We start from the raw sequence: 19,432 nt of genomic DNA on the forward strand, positions 1-19,432 counted from the left end.
CATCGTGGGCCAAACTAGGAGAGCTATGTCAGAGAAACTGTATGTGATTGGTATGCTTGACCAGGACAACTGGGATCCTTATGTTCTTGTTTGTCTCACCTGGTAGTGAGGCAACAGTTGAGCGCCAAGGTGAGATGACAGGTGGTAGATGGTGCTGGGACCTACAGCAATGGAATTGATGCCTTCACCAGGCGCAGCCTGAGCCTGTGCCCCAAGCGGGGTGTGTGGGAAGGGTGAGGGTGTGTGGCAGAAGTGTTGAGACAGGATGATATCTGCCATCAGACCATGTACCTGGAGCTCAGCACTCACTGTGCTCCAGCACCCTGAGAAGCAGTGCGGCACAGTGCCTCTTCCATGTGTATGCTTTTCGGTGGACCTGCCTGGGTGCCCCCTGCGCCGTAGCTGCTCAGCAGATAGAGGTGAATGCATGACATTCACCCTGAGCTGTCTGTAACCCTGATTGGTCTCATTCAGCATCTGAGAGAGAGCTGGGAGAGCGGAGCTCGTGTTTGAATTGTGGTATCTGTGACAAGTACTTGCATTTTAACTTGTTGGAAATGGGAGCTGAAGATGACCTCTCTCCAGCTAGTTATTTCCATATTCTGAAGGCATGGGACTGCTCTGCTGTGCATTACAGGGCAGCAAAGAGATCAACTCTCCCAGAGCATGAGACAGGTGGGCACCGTCTGCATAAAATCGAAGTGCTACTATGAGTTTTTCTACTTGGGTTACTTTGAGCACAGGGCTTCTGTGGACTAGATCCTCTGTTTGCTCCTGGGTGCTATGCAGAGTCTCATCTTCTCTGCACCTTCAGGATCCTCCCTGCCACGCACTGTTACTTGAATGGTATGTTTTAGACAGAACAGCAGCATCTGGTTTGGTGGGTCCCAGATAGCTTCGGTATCCCATAGCGAAAGTGAAGGCTGTGGCAGGAAGCATGAGACAAGGGCCAGTGGTGTGTGTCTCACGGAGAGATGTCTGAAGCGTGGCAGACCTGCTGTTGGGAGGTCTCCCAGGTTCCTCTTTGTGGCTCAGAGAGGGTATCCGTACAGGTTTTCCTTTTATCAGCCCTGTTGCTAAGCCCCCAACACAACAAAGTCCTCATCCGTGTTTGCAGGATCTTGGACGTTCCTTCAATCCCTTGGCAAGAGAAAGCTGAAAATATCCATGGATGCTCTGAAGAAGAGAGAGTGTTCCCATGGGCCCCTATCACCAGAGATCTGACAGTCACCGTTGGGGGTATCCTGGGAGCTCCAGAAATCCTGGCCCTGACTCTTCCAAGTGTTGGACCGTTCCTTCCCCAGAGGTACTACAGGCTGGAGAAACCACGTGTACCTTGCCCGTAATTAGGCCCAGAGCCTTTCTATAGCAGTTCCTGATCTCAGCATGTTTCTGCAATGTGCTTTTTGTAATTTGTAGGTTACTTTAAATGGCCCTGTCACAGAGATAGCATCTCTAGTTGAGGCTCTGACATTAGCCGTGTTTGGAAACAGGCTAATGGCTGAGGTGAACTTTTAATCTGACTCAGAACAGTCTTTTTTATGGTCTCTTTGTGCTGGAAGCGGGAAAAACAGTGTGGCAATGTGTCTCCTTCGCTCTTTTCCCCTCACAGTGGCCTCTGATTAAACCTCACGTTGTGCAGCTGGTCGGTGGCTGTGGGGTGCCACACAGGGCTGGGTGTTGTCTCAGGGCAGAGGACCAGCCCTGTGGAAGTTGGATGGGTTGAGCTGAAAGGGGGATCACCTGCAGGTTGTCTCTGAGGCAGAGATAGGAGGAATGAGAACAAAAGTCCAGTTTCCTTCTCTCCTCCTGATTTGCCTTATTCAGCATCCAGGTGAGAGCTGGTCAGGAGAAATTCTGAGGGTGCAACTTTCTGTGGAAACTGTGGCAAATGGGCGACTTCAGGAGGTGGGGAGAAACGTCAGTGACCTATGTCTGGCCTGTCTGCTTTCCTAAGACTTGACACATGAGACCTCTCTGCTCTGGTCTGTCTGGTGGGGAAGAGCCTCTCATCTGTCAGACACGCTGGCAGACAGCGTGGTGTGCATCCATTGAGGTGAGTGGCATGTGTGCTTAGGGCGTGGGTCAGCTTTGAGAACAGGCTGCCGTCAGTAAAATTATGTCTATCCACAGCTGCAACACAGCCTCTTGGTTCCTCTGCCCCTCCAGGACCACGTAAACCAGCTGCTGCTGGCTGGATGTCGTGGATCAGGCTGACAGGCTCTCTCTGGTGTGTTGGGTCCCAAGCAGCAGCGCTGCTGTGCTGTATCAGAAATGTGTGGAGTATGAGTGCTGCAGGTGTGGGACAAGGGCCGGTGGAGCAGGTCTCATGCAGAGCATACAGTATTTGGCAGGCCTGTACTTTGGGGCTGCCTGGGAAATCTTGTGCATGTCCATGTTCCTGGTTGTCTGTAGCTGGGAACCTGGGAGTATGCTGGTTTATTTCTATTTTACAGTTCTGCGGGGCTGTGGAGTCCCTGACACAAGAAGGCCTTCATCTGTGACCAGAGGTCCTGGTCACTCTTCTTGCTATGCCAGTACAGCCTATTTTGTCCAAACATCACTTGCTCTGAACATGATCTACAGGAGCACCCTGATTATGCATGTCCAATTCCTAAATAAGTTGTAAAGTAGCTGTAATTTCACAGTTTTACTGTTAGAGAAACAAAGTGCACGACAGTCTCTTCATCACCATGTAAGCATACACCTTTCTGTGTTTATCTTTGCTTTTTTTTGCTTGCTATTGCTATTTCTTTGATCAAGAAAGAATTCAGAGTTCAAGCATAGCTCTCTGGCTAGTTTCATTTAGCAAAGAAAGAATTCATATTCTTATGAATATGAATCTTCATCAGTCTCAGCATTTTCATCAGGGGTCCTGCTGCCCCCGCACAGAAGCATCTCTCAGGCTTGCCTCCCATTCCTTCCTTGTGGCTGCACAGTTAAACTCTCCTAAGAGCCACTCAAAGCATGTTTAAAAAAAAAAATCTCACGCATGAATAGTTGCAGGTGTGGATTGCACAGGTAAGCTAACATGGCTGCAGGCCTCTCCCCCGTCGCAGTGCTGCACAGTCCAGGTTGTACCTGCCCTGGCAGCCTGTGGTGTAGCCCTGGCCATGCAGTTGCACCGCAGGGGGATGGATGGACAGAAGAGCAGACCACCCGCAGCCAGCAGTGTTTCCTGCCCCGGGGCTGGCGCTGGGGCAGGGAGACCTCAGCAGCCTGCAGAGCCGGCTCTGTGCATCGCTGGAGCTGCAGGCTTATTTTCTGTTTCCACGCATTGAGTTTCTGGCATTTAGCTCTGCCTCCTCCCTTTGTGTGAAGCTAGGCCTGTGTATTTTCCCCAGTTAACGCTGACATGCATTAATGACGGTAAAAATAGGTGCGCCGCTTACGCTTACCAGCCTATTGAAAGGAAGGTGTGCAGAGTTAGTATGTAGAAATTTCTTTGTAATACTTCACAGCTTATTTCCTGCTCAGGTTTTCCAATCTCCCATGCTCCATCAATGCCTCATGTCGTGTGAGGAATGAATCTCCATTCTCCTTTCATGATGCCGTCAGTGGCTGAAAGGACAAAATGGCCCTGTGAGCTTGCAGCTCACCAAGTAAAAAAGATTTTAGTTCACCTTCCAACTACAAGTTCATACCTTCCCCCCCCACCCCACCCACCGCCTCTACTTGTGGTTTCTGTTAAGCCTCACAAGGTGTTTTTTGTCTGCAATAATCACACAAAACTTTATGCATCTTTATATAAAAAGGGGAAGTGAATTCTCTGGCTAACCAAGGGTGTTGTCAGCATTCATTAGCCAATGTTAGAAATTAGTGTCTAATCTCATCTAAACAATTTGTTATGTATGAAATTTGAGAGGGTTGCTCTTAAGAGGAGGCTGCTGATTGATGACAACACAGATTGTGCATGTGCTGTCATCTTTATCTTGGCTGTGATTTATTTTTTTTTTTTAGCTAGTGAGGATGTGAGGGACAGAAGGAGCCTAATGGGAATTCATACACTGCGTGATGTATGGTGCACTTGCAGTCAGAAATATTGAACTCATAAATGTACTCATTTGCCCTGGAGTCACTGAGAGGGAGACTAACTACAGGACACCGCAATGTCACAGTCACGCAGTCACTTCTGTAACAACAGAGCTACAGTAGAAAGGCCGTATTTTTCTTTGATTTTACTGCAAATCTGTAAATGAGCTCTGTGAGGCTGCTATCATTGGCTGGAGGAGAAGGTGCACTTTTGCTGGATTTGGCTGTATGCAGACCCTTTTTGCATTTTGTTGTTTTTCTGAGATTCTGAACATTTTGGGGTGCTATTTTGAAGCGACCCTGCACATGCTGTCTGTTCTGTCTCGTGTCTCCACCACAGCACTGCAACCCTAAGCTTTACCAGCTTGCCCTTGAAGCATGAAGGTGAAATGATGTTGAATGTGCACATCCAAGGCAGATGGTTAACACCAGCCTTGCAGTGGTATTTGAGAGAGATTTTCTTCATGTCATTTCAGCAGCACAGAAGGAAATGAAAGTGTTTCTTACTGTAAATACTTTTCTCTCTCCCCCTTCCTCTGCACTGTTGTGAGCGTCTGAAGACTCACTTCACTGCTTTTCTCTGAGAAGGCTATTTCTGTCACATCTTAGATCAATTTAGGCCTGTCCTATGCACGTATGATAAAGACAGGATGGTGTTATGGTAGCCTTGAACAAACTTGTAAATTTTGGACACTGGGAGCAGGAGGTGAGATGTAATTATCATTGCTAAGAAGTCAGAGGGGCCAAACCACTGGCGGAAATGTGGAATTACCAAGCAGAGCCAAATTGTTTGAAAAACAGTGCAGACCACAACACAAGGGGTTTAACCATTTCTCAGAAATATGTGTATACGTGTAATTCTACCGTGTGGAGCTTCCTTAACGGGCTGTGTCTATGTCTGTGTCCAGAGAAACAGCATGGAAGTATAAAATTCCCAGCCGAATCCTGAACAGCTGTCACAGTTATTCCCCAGCACATCTATTAAGTGCGTCTAAAAAAATCCAGATGTTGACTTTAAAGCTATGGTGGTTTACTTCCTCCAGTGAGCGAGACGGTTTCTGCTGCGTTGCTTGTGTAATCCACCTTGGCACTCAGTGCAAAATGCCAGCGTGCTTTAAGCCATCTTAATGAGTGCGAACAAAGTATCTGGCCCCGTGTGGCCCTGTAGATAAATGATTCCCAGCGGTTCTTCAAGATTGGCTTTTCAGTCTCGTCTCTGGGATCTGCACTCCTAACAGAGCCAGGGTGGCTTTCGGGCTGCATTCAGCCTAGTTTTGCAATGCAACTTAGCTTCCCGTAACCTTTATTCTTTGTCTGGGGCAGCTGTACGGAGCCCTTTCCTGCATGGCAGGTACCATTCGGTCACTAGAAGAGCCCGGCAAAGTTCAGGCTGGCAACGTAGCCTTTGTGTACAGAGGGAGAGCCTTCTTCCACACCTCCTGCTGGTGAGACTCTCCATGACTGATCGTTGTTGGTATTTCAGAAAATCAGCTGGTCTGCATGTGTGGTGCTTTATCTGACTGGACTGATTTCTCTTCCCTGGGTGGGGATGCTGTACTTTGATAATTTGGAAAAGGATGAGAGAAATAGGTGTTTCACCTTTGCCTGGTCTCGGCGTTAGCATCTTCCTAAATGGGGTGAGCTGACCGGGAGATATTTTTGTCTCTCCTCACCTCTCAGCCCTATTCTCACACTTGCAGCTAGCTCCAAGGTGCAGGACTTTGCAGAGCACATTGTGGCTCGCGTTGGTTCAGCCCGAGTTCAGTCACCCAAAACCTGGCAGGTCTATTTTGAAACATTATTTAATCTGTCCACTATGGAGTTTCTTTTCTTTTTTTTTCCACTCTTGCTTCTGACATCATTTCCTGAATGCTATATTCACTGTGCTCTGTAGCCAGATCGTCGTCTCAGCATATGATTCAAGGAGCTCTTTAAAATGGATTTCAGCTGTCCTTTTACTCTCCAGTGCTTGCTGGTGATAACAACTGTTACTCATGGTAAGTGGGATTTTTCTTTATGAAGTTGGCACAGATTTGCCTAGGTGAGCAGACACCTTAATTTTGCTCCAAGATCTTTTAAGGACTCTACCAGGTTTGGGGAGACATCAAATAGTGTAACTGCTAATGCATGAAAGGGGCAGTCAGACCAAAGTAAGACAGATTATTTTTTTAGTAAACAAATGATAACTAGCAATATCGTACTTTCTCAGTGTACTGCATCTGTGAAAGCATTTCAGCAGAGACCGTAAGGTCCTTGTACGCAGAACGCTGGCTGGGGGGGCTGGAGAGCAATGTGGTCCTGCTCCTAATGCTCGGTGTGACCTTGGGTTAGTCCCCGAGCTGCTGTCGCCCTGCCATTTACCCATCTCTGGTTTGCGTACAGCAACTTAATAATGTGCAAGGATACTGGGAGACTTGTTCAAGTTAAAACTGCGACCTTAGTCTTTGGGTAAAAGCAGCTGTGCAGGCAGCCGTTGTTTTTGCTACCCTCTGTACAAGATCCGTGGCATTGATGCCCTGAGGAACTTTCTTTGCACAGTCTCTCAGCTCTGAGGGGGGGTGGTAGACGGTCATGTCAAATTTGGGGAGAGAAAAGACCAGCTGCTCAGCCTTTCGTTGCCCTGTGCACATGGTGTGCACCCCACTCCCATGTTAACAGGGGGGAAAGTTGGCCTTTATAGAAAGCTTCCCACGCCTCTAATTTTCAATTACTGGTGACCCCAGCCTGTCACTAGGGGTGGGTCTGTTCCTCTTAAGTCTCACCTGGGCATTTACCTTTCTGGGAGGCAGCCGAGGGGGGATGGATGGACACGGCAAGCTCACTGCCCACACTCTGTGTCTCTCCTTTCAGGCTCTGCCACCTGGACCGGTGTGCTCAGCGGTGGCTCAGCAGTCTTTTCTGTGGGAATTCAAAGTCTGCAGAACCTCTCCAAAATGAGCAAGAGGGACGTAAGATGCTTGACAACTGTCTTAAATGATACTTTGTTGGCCAAGTGCGGCACTTCTGCCGGCAGATGCCTGAACTTGCAGAATGGCTCCCTAGTGCTGAGGAGTGTGGAGAAAGAGGATGAAGGAAAATATGAGTTTGTTTTTCACAACACCACCAGATTTTTTACACTGGAAGTATTTGGTAAGTGGCCTTCTTAGCAACAAATAGCTTTTGAACTTGTGAGCCTGGCTGGAAGCTGGTGCCTTGAAATTCTTCCTAAGAGACTGCTTGAGCTTGCAGGAGCTATAGGTGCCTCCGGAACAGCTTTGTAAGCCTCTGGCACCTCAGGGAGCAGTAATGGTGAGTGTAAACTAAGGGATGCTTTTTGCATCCACATTGTTAGTCTCTCCTGTCTGTTGAGCCTTCCTTGAAGTAGCCGGTCAGTTGAGCTACGTGCTATTTTTCCCTGATGTAAGAGACAGCAGCATGAAGTGTTTTGAAGTTGAGCCTACAGTATGTAGACATGTAGCTGGAGATTTCAGTCCATTTCCAGAGTACTCTTCCTGATGGCTCTCATGAAACCTCTCACTGACAGACAGCATTTTGCTGCCTGTGGACACACTTCCTTAAGGAGTTAACCCTACCTGACTTGGGTCTTGAAACTGAACTGGACTTCTGTGCAGGTCTGGGTTGAGCTGTGCTGAGTATTTCCCCTGCTTCATGCAGCCGAGGAAAGGTACTAAAGTAATCCGGGTGTGACTTTCTGATTCTTAGCTGCCCCCGAGCAGCTTGGAGGTTAGCATCTTCTGGGTCTGTTCAGAGACCAGCGATAAGTACCTTACCGTGCCAGTCTCCCTGCTGTCCTCCCTGTGGCCTCAGAATTGCCGCTCCCCTTCGTGTGCCTGCTCATCCATCTGTGGGGTGAGAAGACAGAAACAAAGTCGCTTCTGTACAGGATCCAGCTCATTGCTTGGGTTGATATGGAGAAGGCTTAAATGGGCTTGCCCCCCTGCTGAATAGCACTCCAGACAGCCAGCAACCATTGCTCTGGTCCTCATCGCCACCGTTCCTTTTGCAGGGCTTTCACTTACACAAGCTTCTAAGAGAAATTGAAGCGTATGAAATTGTAATGAAAATGTCTGAGCAAACTGGTCTCAGTGAAGACAAATGAATCCTTACACCTTTCGGGCGCAAACAGGCGGAACTGCTGCTGAGAGTAGGTCAAAGATGTGACTCCTTGGCACGAAGATCAGGGGCTTAGACTGGAAGTAGGCAAAGACTGCAGAGAAGTGTCCTGGGTTTAACCTCCATTTCAGTAGATTTGCTTTGGGAACTTTTGTCTCCTCCTTGTGTTCTGTTGCCACCCCTAAGTCAGGGAAAAAAATTCACAGCAAAGGTATTCCTGGAGGCAGTGAATTTTAGCTGAAGGTGATGTCCTGGTTGAAGAAAGTGATTTCTGAGCTCATTTACATGGATGTTTGCATAGATGTTCTCAATGTGACTCTTACTGTCATAAAACCATACCACTTCTCTGTCTAGTCTGTATTTGCAAAGTTGCAAATGTAGGAAATAGGTTGGCTCCCTGTAGTCGACTGAAAGAGAGAAATTCAGGAAAATGTAATAAGATCAATGATTCATTACTTCGTTTTAAATTGTCCTAGTCTGGGTCATCCTATCTAACTGCAGGTGTGTGGTGTTGGTACCTATGTTGGGCATGATTTGTACTAGTTCCTCTCTAACATGGAAGAAGAGGCAGAGTGACAGCAAAAGTACAAACCTCTGGTGGAGGAGAAGGCTGAGTCTCCTCTGAAGCTACGGTTATCTGCTGATTACAGAGGAAGCCTCTGGCTGGCAGATGCTTTGTGTGTTTCCACCGTCCTCTCAGATCAGGGGCTTTTTTTGCTTTTACAATTTCAATAAGGAAAAGAGACGCCAGATTTTTGTGGCATCCCCAAAACGGGGACCAAGAGTCACTAGCAGGGTTGGGTGGGCACTGCTAAGCATTTCAGGGCTGGGGGAAGGCACTGAAGAGTCCGGTTACTTATTTCTGTGCTCCCTGGCTACCAGTAAATGCGGTGGTAGTGAGACTGCTGGTAAGGGAAGCTCCTGTCCAGCTCATGTTCACTGCCGAGTCAGTTCCTCACCTCTCTCTTTCCTCCCTGTTCCCGTTGCCCCATGCTGTGTGTGACCAGAGCCGGCTGTTGGTATCCAGTGCTTCCCTAATGGGACTGGAGAGTTGTCCTGTGACATGACCAGCAACGAGAGCACCAGGTTTCAGTGGCTGCTGAACGGCACCGTGCTGAGGGCCCCTGAGGCTTGCATTAAGGATGGTGGGAAGAAGGTTTGCCTGGACAAAACCGTGCCCGGGGAATTTGTGTGTGAGGTTTACCACGGGAACAGCGTCACGAGGACCAGGCCCATTGTGCTGTCTTGCAGCTATGGTGAGTAACGGCGTCTCCGGAAAATCTCCCTTTTGGTGTCTTGCAGCAGAAAACTAAGGAGTTGTTGCTGTCTGCATAATACTCAACTCTTCTGTCCTCTGGCAGCTGCCTTCCAGACTTACCACATCCTCCCTTTAGAAAGTGTCCCCTTCACTTCCTTCTCCCTCCTGTGTCTCGGACTGACACAGCCTAAGACCACAGAAGGGATGAAAGTTTGTTCAGGAGGTCCTTTTACCCAACCCTGCAGCAAGGATGGATCTCTTTCTGTCTGTTTTCCTGCTTCCCACTGATGAAGACCTTGCATCCTCCTGCGCACCGATCCTCTATGCTGGTTTAGAAACACGAGCTGCTTCCTACTCTGACATTCATCCATTACCCAGATGGCCTTCCAGTTTCTGCAACGTTCCTGTAAAAACACCTCGGCTAGTTCAGTCCTGTTGCTGCTGGACTCAGCTGAGGTGTTTTGCCTTGTCTCTTTTCTCCTTACCTAGGCCAGCTGCACAGAGATTTACCGGTCTATATGAATGTCTCTCCATCAGCCCCACACCATCAGAGGTGGGGTAAAGACACAAGTCATTTACTTACGAAATGCAGGGTTTTTTCCCTCCATGTCCCTGCTCGGATATGTAGTTCTGTGAGAAGGCTGTGACTTTATCCATTTGCAAGCTATCCGTAGATGCCAAGTACTCTGCTTGAATCAGGCCATAGTTTAATGAGACAGAAAATCTGGATCCGAGGACTGATCAGAACTGCCAGAACCTCATGATGCAAAGCACTGGTCTGTGTTGTAAGCTTATATTTATAAAAAAAAAAATAAATATTAGATAACCTTGGGTGTGATTTCACTTGCATCTCCAGTAGTGAAGGTTTTTCTCCTCTCTGGCAGCGAAGATGGTCATCAAAACTACATCAGGGTGGCATAATTTAACCACAAGGTTTTTGACTAATTTAGCTGTAATTAATTTAATCACATTTGCTACTAGAGAAATTGTACTGTGCAATAGCACCTAGCATTTTAGAAATTGTCTGAAACGCTCCAACTCCACAGCAGATACTGTCTTTTCTTCTATGGTTGGCATACAGTTGGTGTGAAAGCAAAATTACAGACATAAACCCTGTATCACATGTGCTGGCATTCAGCAGAAATGCCGTGGGCTGTTCATGCCTGATCGCGTTGGCGGCACTGGCCAATCTGTACAAGTTTGGCATTTGCGATTGTGGAGCAGTGATCTTAATTTTGTCCAGTTAAATTGGTCAGAGGTTGTTCAGCATAGTCAGATCCAAGTTGGCTGAGGCACTGGGGAATGAGGATGCGAACATCCATGAGCTGTTCAATCAAGCCCTGTGATAAATCACGCGAGTGCTGACAATTACCATTGTTTATTCTGGGTGGCTGCCCAGTCCCCTGGGTGCAATATCGGTTCCCCATTTCCTCTTGAAAAGCCCACAGGGGAATTTAGTGATAGCTCTGTTGGGATGGACACACGCATGAACATGTATTTGGAAGGCTCTGGGAGCAAGAAAGTAGCAGCAATTCTACTTTTTAGTCACCAAATGCAACCACATTTGTAAAAAGTGAACTAAAGCGATTCTGAATACTAGTAAAATGAATTGAAGAGAGAAACGAATTCAATTAAATTATTTAAAGACTAATTCATTATTTTTGTGGGTTACTATTTGTTCCAGGCAAAGGGCTGAATATAGTTTTTCCACTGTAGGTATAAGACCTATGTAAAAGCACCTACTTGGGCAACCTGTTAGCTGATGAAATTAATTTTGAATAATTGTTAGTGTAAAACACTTTGGCAGAAATACTGTAAACTTCCCAGGCACCAAAGGGCTCTGATCACACAGGATCTAAAGCAGAGGATTCAGAAGTTAACAAGTCAACATATATAAAAGGCTTTATTGATTCATTACTTGTTTTATTACTTGTTTACTACCGATTTTTAACACAATATTATATCTCAAAAAGACTTTTTTAACAAACGGCAAATTTTTAGGAAAAAATATTCAGGAAAAAATATTTCCAACATATATTTATGCCTTTGACAATATTCTCTAAGCTTTCATCAAAAAGAAAATAAAATTATTAGGGAAATGATTTCTCATTTGCTGAAAGTTTAATTTTGAGTATAGATTTTTTTGAACTTGGTAACTGTTTCTAAAGAGGCTGGAACAAGTACTCCGAAAATACTTTGAGTATGTGTGATTTCACACACAGGAGCACCTGTCTACAGTTGTTTTTACTGTTCTGGTGAGTATGTGGACTATGACAGCGTGTAGTATGTCCTGGAATGTTAGAAACGCTTCCCAGCCTTTGGGCATATGCAGCAATTTGTGCGTTTGGGGTCCCGAAAACAAGCTCCAAATGAGCCTGTTGGTTTCTGCAGTGCGGTGCCGCACAGGCGTGTGCGCAGCCAAGAAGCAGCCAAATGTTTCAAAAAGGGATGGCATAGGTTTACCTAAGGAGTTTTAAGGAATTTGGATAATAGTGATAGTTGAGCTGTATGGCTTTTTTCGTATGGGAAGAAGAGTTTTCCTGCTGGCTGCCCCAGGTTGGAGCACACTGTCTCAGTGAAGGAGCGAGTCTGGACGGGTCTCTCTTTTCTGCAAGTCTGTGATGCCCTCTACCAGCTGCCCTGCTCAGCAGCAATGTATGTGCAAGTCTGACCCATCAAAGCAACCCTGAGCAAGGGACTCTGAACTGGGTAATAATCACCACTGACTTGTGTGTGGCCTTCTGCTCAGCCCTCTGTAGCCTTTGCCTCCTGCTAGGCGTTTTGCATGATCTCGGTTGGGAAGGGGAATAAAGAGAAATCCTTCCCCGAGCAGCAGTGAAGCCGGCTTCCCACCGCTCTGACTCGGGTGGCTGGAGTCTCTGGTGCCTGAGGAAGTGCAGGCTCTGATCCGACTTCCTTTGAGGTTGGTGTAGTTGTTACATGGCAGTCCTAAGCGGATTCTCTGGGGTCTAACACGAGCTCTGAGGGTGGACTCCGCAGCTGTTCTTTCAACAGAAGATGCTAGCTTAGGTCTCCCTCCTCTTCTCAGCTGCCTGTTTTCATAAAACTTGTTGAAATGTAGTATCTTTCAAACCACCACCTTCCCTGCTAAATTTGATTAAAACTTACGAATTACCTTAGATGTTACTGGTCAGAGTAGGCAGAAACAAATGCACGTGGCTTAGTCACACAAGCGTCTTAATGAAAAATTCCATACCATAATTAAACAACGTGACATAAATCACGATGTGCCACAGTTCACAGCATCAGCTCCCCCGATCCAAACCAAAGCAACAGTAATGCTGACATGCTCTAATCTGGCTGCAGGGTTTCTCCCATTTGCAGAAAGAAGCTCGTCCACCCTGGTAACTAACAACGTCATGTCCTTCTTGCAGGAGACCTGCTGCAGTACCCGTGGTTCATTTACATCCTGGCAGGGGGTGCAGGGGGTGCGGTTATCCTGGTGGTGGTTGTGTCCTCAGTCATATGTTGCTGCATGAAGAGGAAACACAAGTTCATCCCGGTGCCTTCAGGTGAGTGGAGAACACTGTTGCCCCCTGGGATGAGTCTCACAGAGGACTGTGTTTGTGCAGGCTGGGGTTGAAATAGCCTCAGCATAAACTGGTCTCAGGTGGGTGGCTACTTGTCTTCCAGCCAGCCCTCTCTTGACCGCGTGGAGCAGAAAGCTGCTTGTTGATAGGCAACTGTTACGACCAGCGGGGTCTTGAATTAAACCTTACTTTTCCTTTTTTCACCTCACGCTTGCCACCACGTGCTCCTGGCCAGAAAGAAACACAGCAAAGCCTTTTCTATGGGCAAGAAAACTGAGCCTCATTCAGGTCTGATCCTGAAATGACCTGAAGGCTTCTGATGGCAGTCCTTTGTCAGCACCAGTCCCGGAGTGCCATCTGCCCATGCCCAGTGAGGCCACCTCAAGCTGTGATCCTGCGAGCATCGCCAAGCTGGTCTCTGACAGGTTCCAATGGCCCTCTGTACTCGGCATCTGTCTGTTCCAGGAATGGAGCCAGTGCCGCATGAGGAGGAGATGCAAGCATGTGTTGGTGGTCTGGCCTCACAATGACCATGCTGAGGCTGCTGGGACGTGGGGGACCTCTTTCCTTCAAGTCTCTGGTTTTTGTTTTACAGAGGAGGAGAAGGATGACGGACTAACAATGTCCGTGGTCTCCAGTGAAGGTGTGAAGAGCCCCCCCAACGGAGACCATGTCGAGGCTCAAGCTGCCCAAATCGACTGCCCTCCAAAGCCTGGTGGGTCCAGTGACTTGTTTTAAGTCGGACAGATAGCTTGTTTAGGAGGGCGAAGGACAAAATGGATGTGTGTGGCTGATGGGGGAGGAGCTGACTGTAGAGAGGGGCCTCGGACTCACTAGCGGAGGGAAGGTGCTGCATCTTGTCCAGACGACAGAAGTTGCAGCAGGTCATTTATCAGTACCTTACTCGTGCTCGGCTTCTGCACAAGGGGGTAGCTCTTGCCCTCACCCAGCCATGAGATGTAGTGGCAGCTGTCTCATAAGCATCCCGCAGAGGGTACTACCAGCAGACTGCAGACTGTCTGTTCCAGTATCTCCTGTGCTACAATACACATCTCAAAACCAGCAACCCCCCAAAACTTAGCAGTTTTCCTGCAATTTTATCACACACACACTCTTCTCATGAGTAACATTTTATGAAAATCAGCATTGTTTTTGTAAGCAGTCATCTTCAGGACAGCACCCACCAATATGCTGAGCTGTAAACACAGCTAAATCACATCAAAGTCAGAGGCTTGTGTATTTCCTTAAATTGAGGCTAAAGTGGGAATATGGTCACATTTTAAATCCTTCAAAGAAATCGAGAATAAACCCTCACAGCTTTAGCGCAGTATGGTCAAGAGAACGCAGCGATAAAAACCTTCTAGAAATCTCCTGTTCTGTGAGTGCTTGATATTAATATTGCACTTTTTGCATTATGTTTCCTTCAATTTTGTTTCACGAACATGAATGCTGGCAACACCTTCCCTAGTAATGCACCATCATCAGCTTCAATATGTCTAGCAGAGACATCATGAACTGGAGCACCATTACATAGGTCACAGCCTGGTCTCAGCACTGCTCTCTCCACTTCTGGTGTCCTTCACTGTACCATGCGCAGCCTCTCAGCAGCTCAGCTATGCTTTATGTCTAACCATGGATGCTGCTTTGCTCTGCTTTCAAAATATTAAATGCTACTCATGAACACAGTGCAAGAAAGGGGAAAAAAAAAGTCATTCAGATCATTGTTTAATATTAATCTACTTAAAGTGTAGAACTTTTTTTTAATGAAAAATTTACACATTGTCAGTTTGACTCACAAAGCATCCCATATTTAAATTTTCTACAAATAAGTAAAAAGCAGAGGTGCGTGTGGAAAGTGTTTAGGTAAGAACATATTAAATGTGTGCTGTTAGCCAGCTTTAATTACTCAGATGTAACTGAATAGATTTGGCTTTGGTGTTGTGGTATATTCTGGGCAGTTGAGCCCAGAGAGCTTCAGCACCAAAGTGTCTAAAGCCACGAGGGACAGCTCAATAAATGAGTAGTTACACAGAAAATTGAAATTTGACTTGCAGACACCTGGGGAGAGGGGACTGAGCGGGTTAGGCAGCCTGCAGCATCAGGGACTGGGAGGAGGATTTCCATGAGAGTGAGCATAGCGTGGGCACTTATAAACTGTTTCTCCCTTCTTTTCCAGACGCTGCCCGGACTGCTCAAGGCATTGAGCCCCAGCTGCTAGTGGAAGAAAACTTACCAGTGGAGATAGAGCCGGAGGAAATGCCAGACCCGGAGGTCATAGTTGATGTGGAAAGCCAGGAAAATGCCTCGGACTGTTTCCCGGATCCAACTGATGACTGATCTGGCATGCTTGCTGTTCCACTCTGTCTTGAAGCCTATGACACCTGTTCTTTGCATCCCGTAGTCTCATTGTGTGTAAGAGTTGGTCCGGAAAATTTTAGCAGGGGAAAGACGTGAGGTGTCAGGCCTGCTAACATAATTAAAAAAAAAAAAAAAAAGAAAATATAGGGAAAAGCACATGCATGGCTTAAAGGCCGCACTGCCGTGGGCTGACAGGTTCACTAACAAACAAAACTGGGCAGCTCTTTGATGCTTCGCCTGTTAATAGACCTGCAGCTAAACTGTGGAGCCTTAGAGGACAGCCTGAAATGAGACAGGCGGTTCCTCCTGCTCCCTACCCACCCCATGCCTTCCTATGTCTTTGCCAGCCAGCGGTTCCTGCAAGGGGCAGGCATGACAGGCGGATTGAGGTGTCAGTCCCAGACAGAAACAAAGACCTGCCAGAAATTTCCTGAGAAAGCCTCTTCTCAGGAGATTTCAAGGCATTTTTCACAGGCCCTGCAAAAAAAAGCTCAATGGTTGTTTCAGCTAGGTATCTGCTGTGCCAGGTGTTTATCTGAATCATTCCTCTGAGCTCTAGGCCCTTTGTGATTTGGCCCTCACCGCTTGCTGTGTGGGGCCAGGAGTGGTGGTAGGGGCTGCTGCGTGCAGACCCTGGGAGGTGAGGCTGGCTTGCTCGCCTTTTGATGCCCTGTAATGGCAGGGGGCTACTGGTTACCTTTTGCCAGAACCTTAACTGCTCGGGTTGCCGGTGAGTTAAAACAGCTCTGTCACTAGCTTGCTTGCTTGCAGCAGAACGGTGCCTGGGGCTTGGGTGTGTAATTTTGGCAGAAACATTTATTATAATGCTGAGATGGTTCATCAGTGCAAGCATTAGTGCCTTTAGTGTAATGGTTTAGCTACTGCAAGCTGATTAAGCTGGCCATCTGCCTGTGCATGTAGGCTTTTTTAGTGCTGTGTTATTTGCACAGACAGCAGCAATTTATAGGATCTCTTAGGCAAGTCTTGCTGCTACACACGTCCTGTTCTGCTCAGGGGAGGTCTGCGAGTGGAGCAGCTGGGGTAGACCTGCAGGGAAGAAGGGCGAGGTGAGGCGAGGGCAAGGACTCTGTCCCAGGCAGAAGGTAGCTGAGTCCCTGGCAAAGCTGCCAGGGGCAGCAGGGCTGTCAGGCTACAGGGAGTGCTGCAGGATGCACTGCCAGGGCAAAGTATTTACTGTATAAGTGCATTTTGGTAGTCGGAGGCGAGGCATGTTTGTGTTAAACTAGCCCAATGGGCTAGAAAGGCATGGTAGAGAAAAAGCAGAGATGGTACAGATCGGAGCCGAAAGGGATGGGGAGGTGTCTATTGCATTCCTCTCTTCCCTTGTCATTTTGTCCCTGTTTTATATTGTGCTGACATTGTGCCATGAATCCTTTGGAAGCGGATTTAAGGTATGCCTTGTAAATGCCACCCAACGAGGTCTGCAAGTACCCCAGCAAAATCAAAACCAAACTGAACACTTCTCTTCCAGGCGGGGGAGCTGGTGGGACGGCTGCATGCTTACCTGGAAGTCTTCATGTCTGTGTACATGGCAAAGCTCTGCATAGGTGACACCCAGCCATAGGTGGTTGTTCTTGTTGTTTCCTTGTCCTGTGACTCTCTTTAGAAGATTTTTGGATCTTGTGTGCTGTGTTGGTGGTGATTCAGCCTGTCTCTGCTTTTTAAGGCTGCCGTAGGAATCAGATTTTCCACGGTAAGAGGGAGATAATAATTCTTTTCCTCATGGTGCTGCGCTATCTCCTTTCAGTACAAACATTCCTCAAAGGCTGTGAGTTGAATGACAAAAATGTGACGCCGAGTGCTTGGGGTGGCAGCTGCCCGTAGGCAGCACAGTGGCAGCGACGCTGGGTGAACAAGGGGCCAGCATCACCGAAATGGGGGGACGTAGTCAGCTTTGCTTCTCTTCTGCAGTTTCTGGCAGGGGCAGGCAGGGGACAGTCGACTCCAGTACATGCTTCGAAGGCTGAACGGTGCTCTGAGCTGTATCGGAGAAGATGCCAGTGTTTCAGGTGCTGAGTGTGACAGAGCTGGGCCAGCCTTGTCCCGCTGGGCTCGTGCGTCCCGGCTCCAGCTTGCCCTAGTGCTGCCTTGCTGCTGCCAGCCCTGGGAGGGCTGGGGGTGCCCTGGCAGCTGTTAGCACCACCACTGGTGCAACCCCAGACTGGGAAGGATTTTTCCCATTGAGATGGGAATCTGAGACTCAAGATGTCTTTATGAGGCAGATAGGACACAGCTGGTTTTCTGTCCTTCCCTGCTGAAGATGCCGTTCAGCAACGGGGCAAAGGTTTCTCTTACTGTGAGGTCAGGAGAGAAGTCATGCAGCCTGTGCTCTTCCTTTAACTGTATGTGTTCATGCCTAGCTATTGTTCTTTTTTGGTGGTTTTTTTTTCTTTTCCCCGTGATGATTTTGTTCCTAATAAAAAGATCTGTTTTCTAGCTTGTTTTGGAAATGTTTAAGTTCTGTTATTTAATAATTGTTCCTTTGTGGTTTTCACTGAAAGTACAGGCTGGTTTCCAAATTTTCACCCAGCCAAATAAAGGAAAGGTGATAACAAGTTACTGCTGACTAGAGCTGACTTGGGTAGTCTAGGCAACAGAGATCACAAGGACATTCATTTGTAAGTCAGTCCAGGAGAGGCTGTAGGGCAGTGGCATATAACTAGTCCCCATCGGAGTGTGTGTGCTAATGTGCCTGCACATCCGTGTGCACCAGCAGCTCACCAAACCCTGCTCTGGTGCCTTGCCGGAACTGTGAGGTGCAGGGAAGGGACGCAGGGAGATGGTCTTGTTTTACCCATCTTTATCCATCTGTATTTTTTTGTGATACCTAAGCCACCTTAGCTGTGAGAGAGGATGCTTGATTGCATAGCTCGTTTTGCAAGGAGGAGGTGACTTTCTCATACTCAGCCTTAGACAAGTGGGCCCAGACGGTGGGTAAAACCAATGTCCTGATGGTTTGTGATCATATAAAATCCCTTGACTTTACCATTACAGGGTTAGCCCTGGAACAGTGGTGTGACTGGACATGGGTGATCCTCTCCTGCAGCCTGTGAACCTAGCACCCCAAGGAGCCACCTGCCTGAATTTGCAGTTGTTTTCCAGCCTGACTATGGTGCTGCGTCACCCAGGCAATAGCGAGGATACTTTTGGGCCTGGGGCTATCTGGCAGAGTAACAGGTATGGATGTACACGGTGCTATCAGGAGTTTGACCGGAAACAGCGATGTCTGCGCTGCCTCTTCAGGGCTTCTGGTGGCCTTGGTGAGGCTGTGCCATGACAGCCCTACCCTCCGGGCTGCTGAGGGAGCCCTTGGTGCTGGGGTGCCTCCAGGTGCCTCTGGCCTCCTGTGGGGAGCTGGTGCTTTCCAGGGGAGGGGAGCCACACAGAAAGCTGCCAGCCACGCCATCCTCTCCGGCCACTGGTTCTGGCTGGGGAAGGCTGGGAGTAGGACAGGGTCCATCCCTCTGCTCATCGAGAGCTGGCGGGACAAGGGGAGCGCTGCTCTGTGGGAAATGCGGATGTTTTGGGATATGGTTTCTTCCCAGCTGAGGCAAACCACCAGTGGTTTATAGTACTGTACAGAATGGACATTTAGATTTGTATCTATGTCAATGTTTCGTGGTGGGAAGAGAAAAATTTCCCTCTGCTTGTGGCATATGCTAAGCAACAAACGACATGAAATGTAGTATGTAGTCTTTTCATCATGTAATTCACGCAGTTTATGAACATAAAAGGAGAACAGATAATGATCTTATTTGACTTAAGATATAGGTGAAAGCAAAAGCAGAAAAGAAACGTGTCGTATAACAGCGAGCAGAGAAAGGGGAATGATCCCTTTAGATTTTTTTAGCATTCAGGAGGAACACATGCCCACAAAATTCTCATGTCAGTAAAGCTCCCCATCCCAGTAATGAAACAGTTTGTGCTCTGCTTTCCAACCTCTACCCCAGACTGCCGTGCCTGATGACCTGGTGGCTGTGTACATAGCCCTTGGGGTCCTCCCTTGGAGCCCAGGACAGGGGCAGAGGCACCAGGGCAAGAGCCAGCCGTTTGTGGGGAGCTGGAGGACCAGCCCTCCCCACAACCACCAGCGCTACAG

The 19,432-nt window shown here is 47.9% G+C and overlaps 1 protein-coding gene across 1 annotated transcript; it reads left to right on the forward strand.

The window, feature by feature from the left end:
• The first annotated feature begins 5,968 nt into the window (after positions 1-5,968).
• On the forward strand, positions 5,969-15,291 carry LOC103916848. Its single transcript, XM_009323905.1, has 6 exons — positions 5,969-6,029; positions 6,883-7,161; positions 9,153-9,401; positions 12,799-12,936; positions 13,550-13,669; positions 15,131-15,291. The coding sequence occupies exons 1-6, from the start codon at positions 5,969-5,971 to the stop codon at positions 15,289-15,291; spliced, it is 1,008 nt and encodes a 335-aa protein (XP_009322180.1).
• Positions 15,292-19,432: the final 4,141 nt, after the last annotated feature.

Source organism: Pygoscelis adeliae, unplaced genomic scaffold, assembly GCF_000699105.1.
Source record: "Pygoscelis adeliae isolate BGI_AS28 unplaced genomic scaffold, ASM69910v1 Scaffold124, whole genome shotgun sequence".
NCBI lineage: Eukaryota > Metazoa > Chordata > Aves > Sphenisciformes > Spheniscidae > Pygoscelis > Pygoscelis adeliae.

What these genes read in the sequence shown, in the direction of transcription:
- LOC103916848 (XM_009323905.1), top strand. Translation starts at nt 5,969, where the DNA reads ATGGATTTCAGCTGTCCTTTTACTCTCCAGTGCTTGCTGGTGATAACA. An exon ending in TGTGCTGTCTTGCAGCTATG is followed by an intron (nt 9,402 to 12,798) that starts GTGAGTAACGGC and finishes TCCTTCTTGCAG; the next exon opens with GAGACCTGCTGCAGTACCCG. An exon ending in GTTCATCCCGGTGCCTTCAG is followed by an intron (nt 12,937 to 13,549) that starts GTGAGTGGAGAA and finishes TTTGTTTTACAG; the next exon opens with AGGAGGAGAAGGATGACGGA.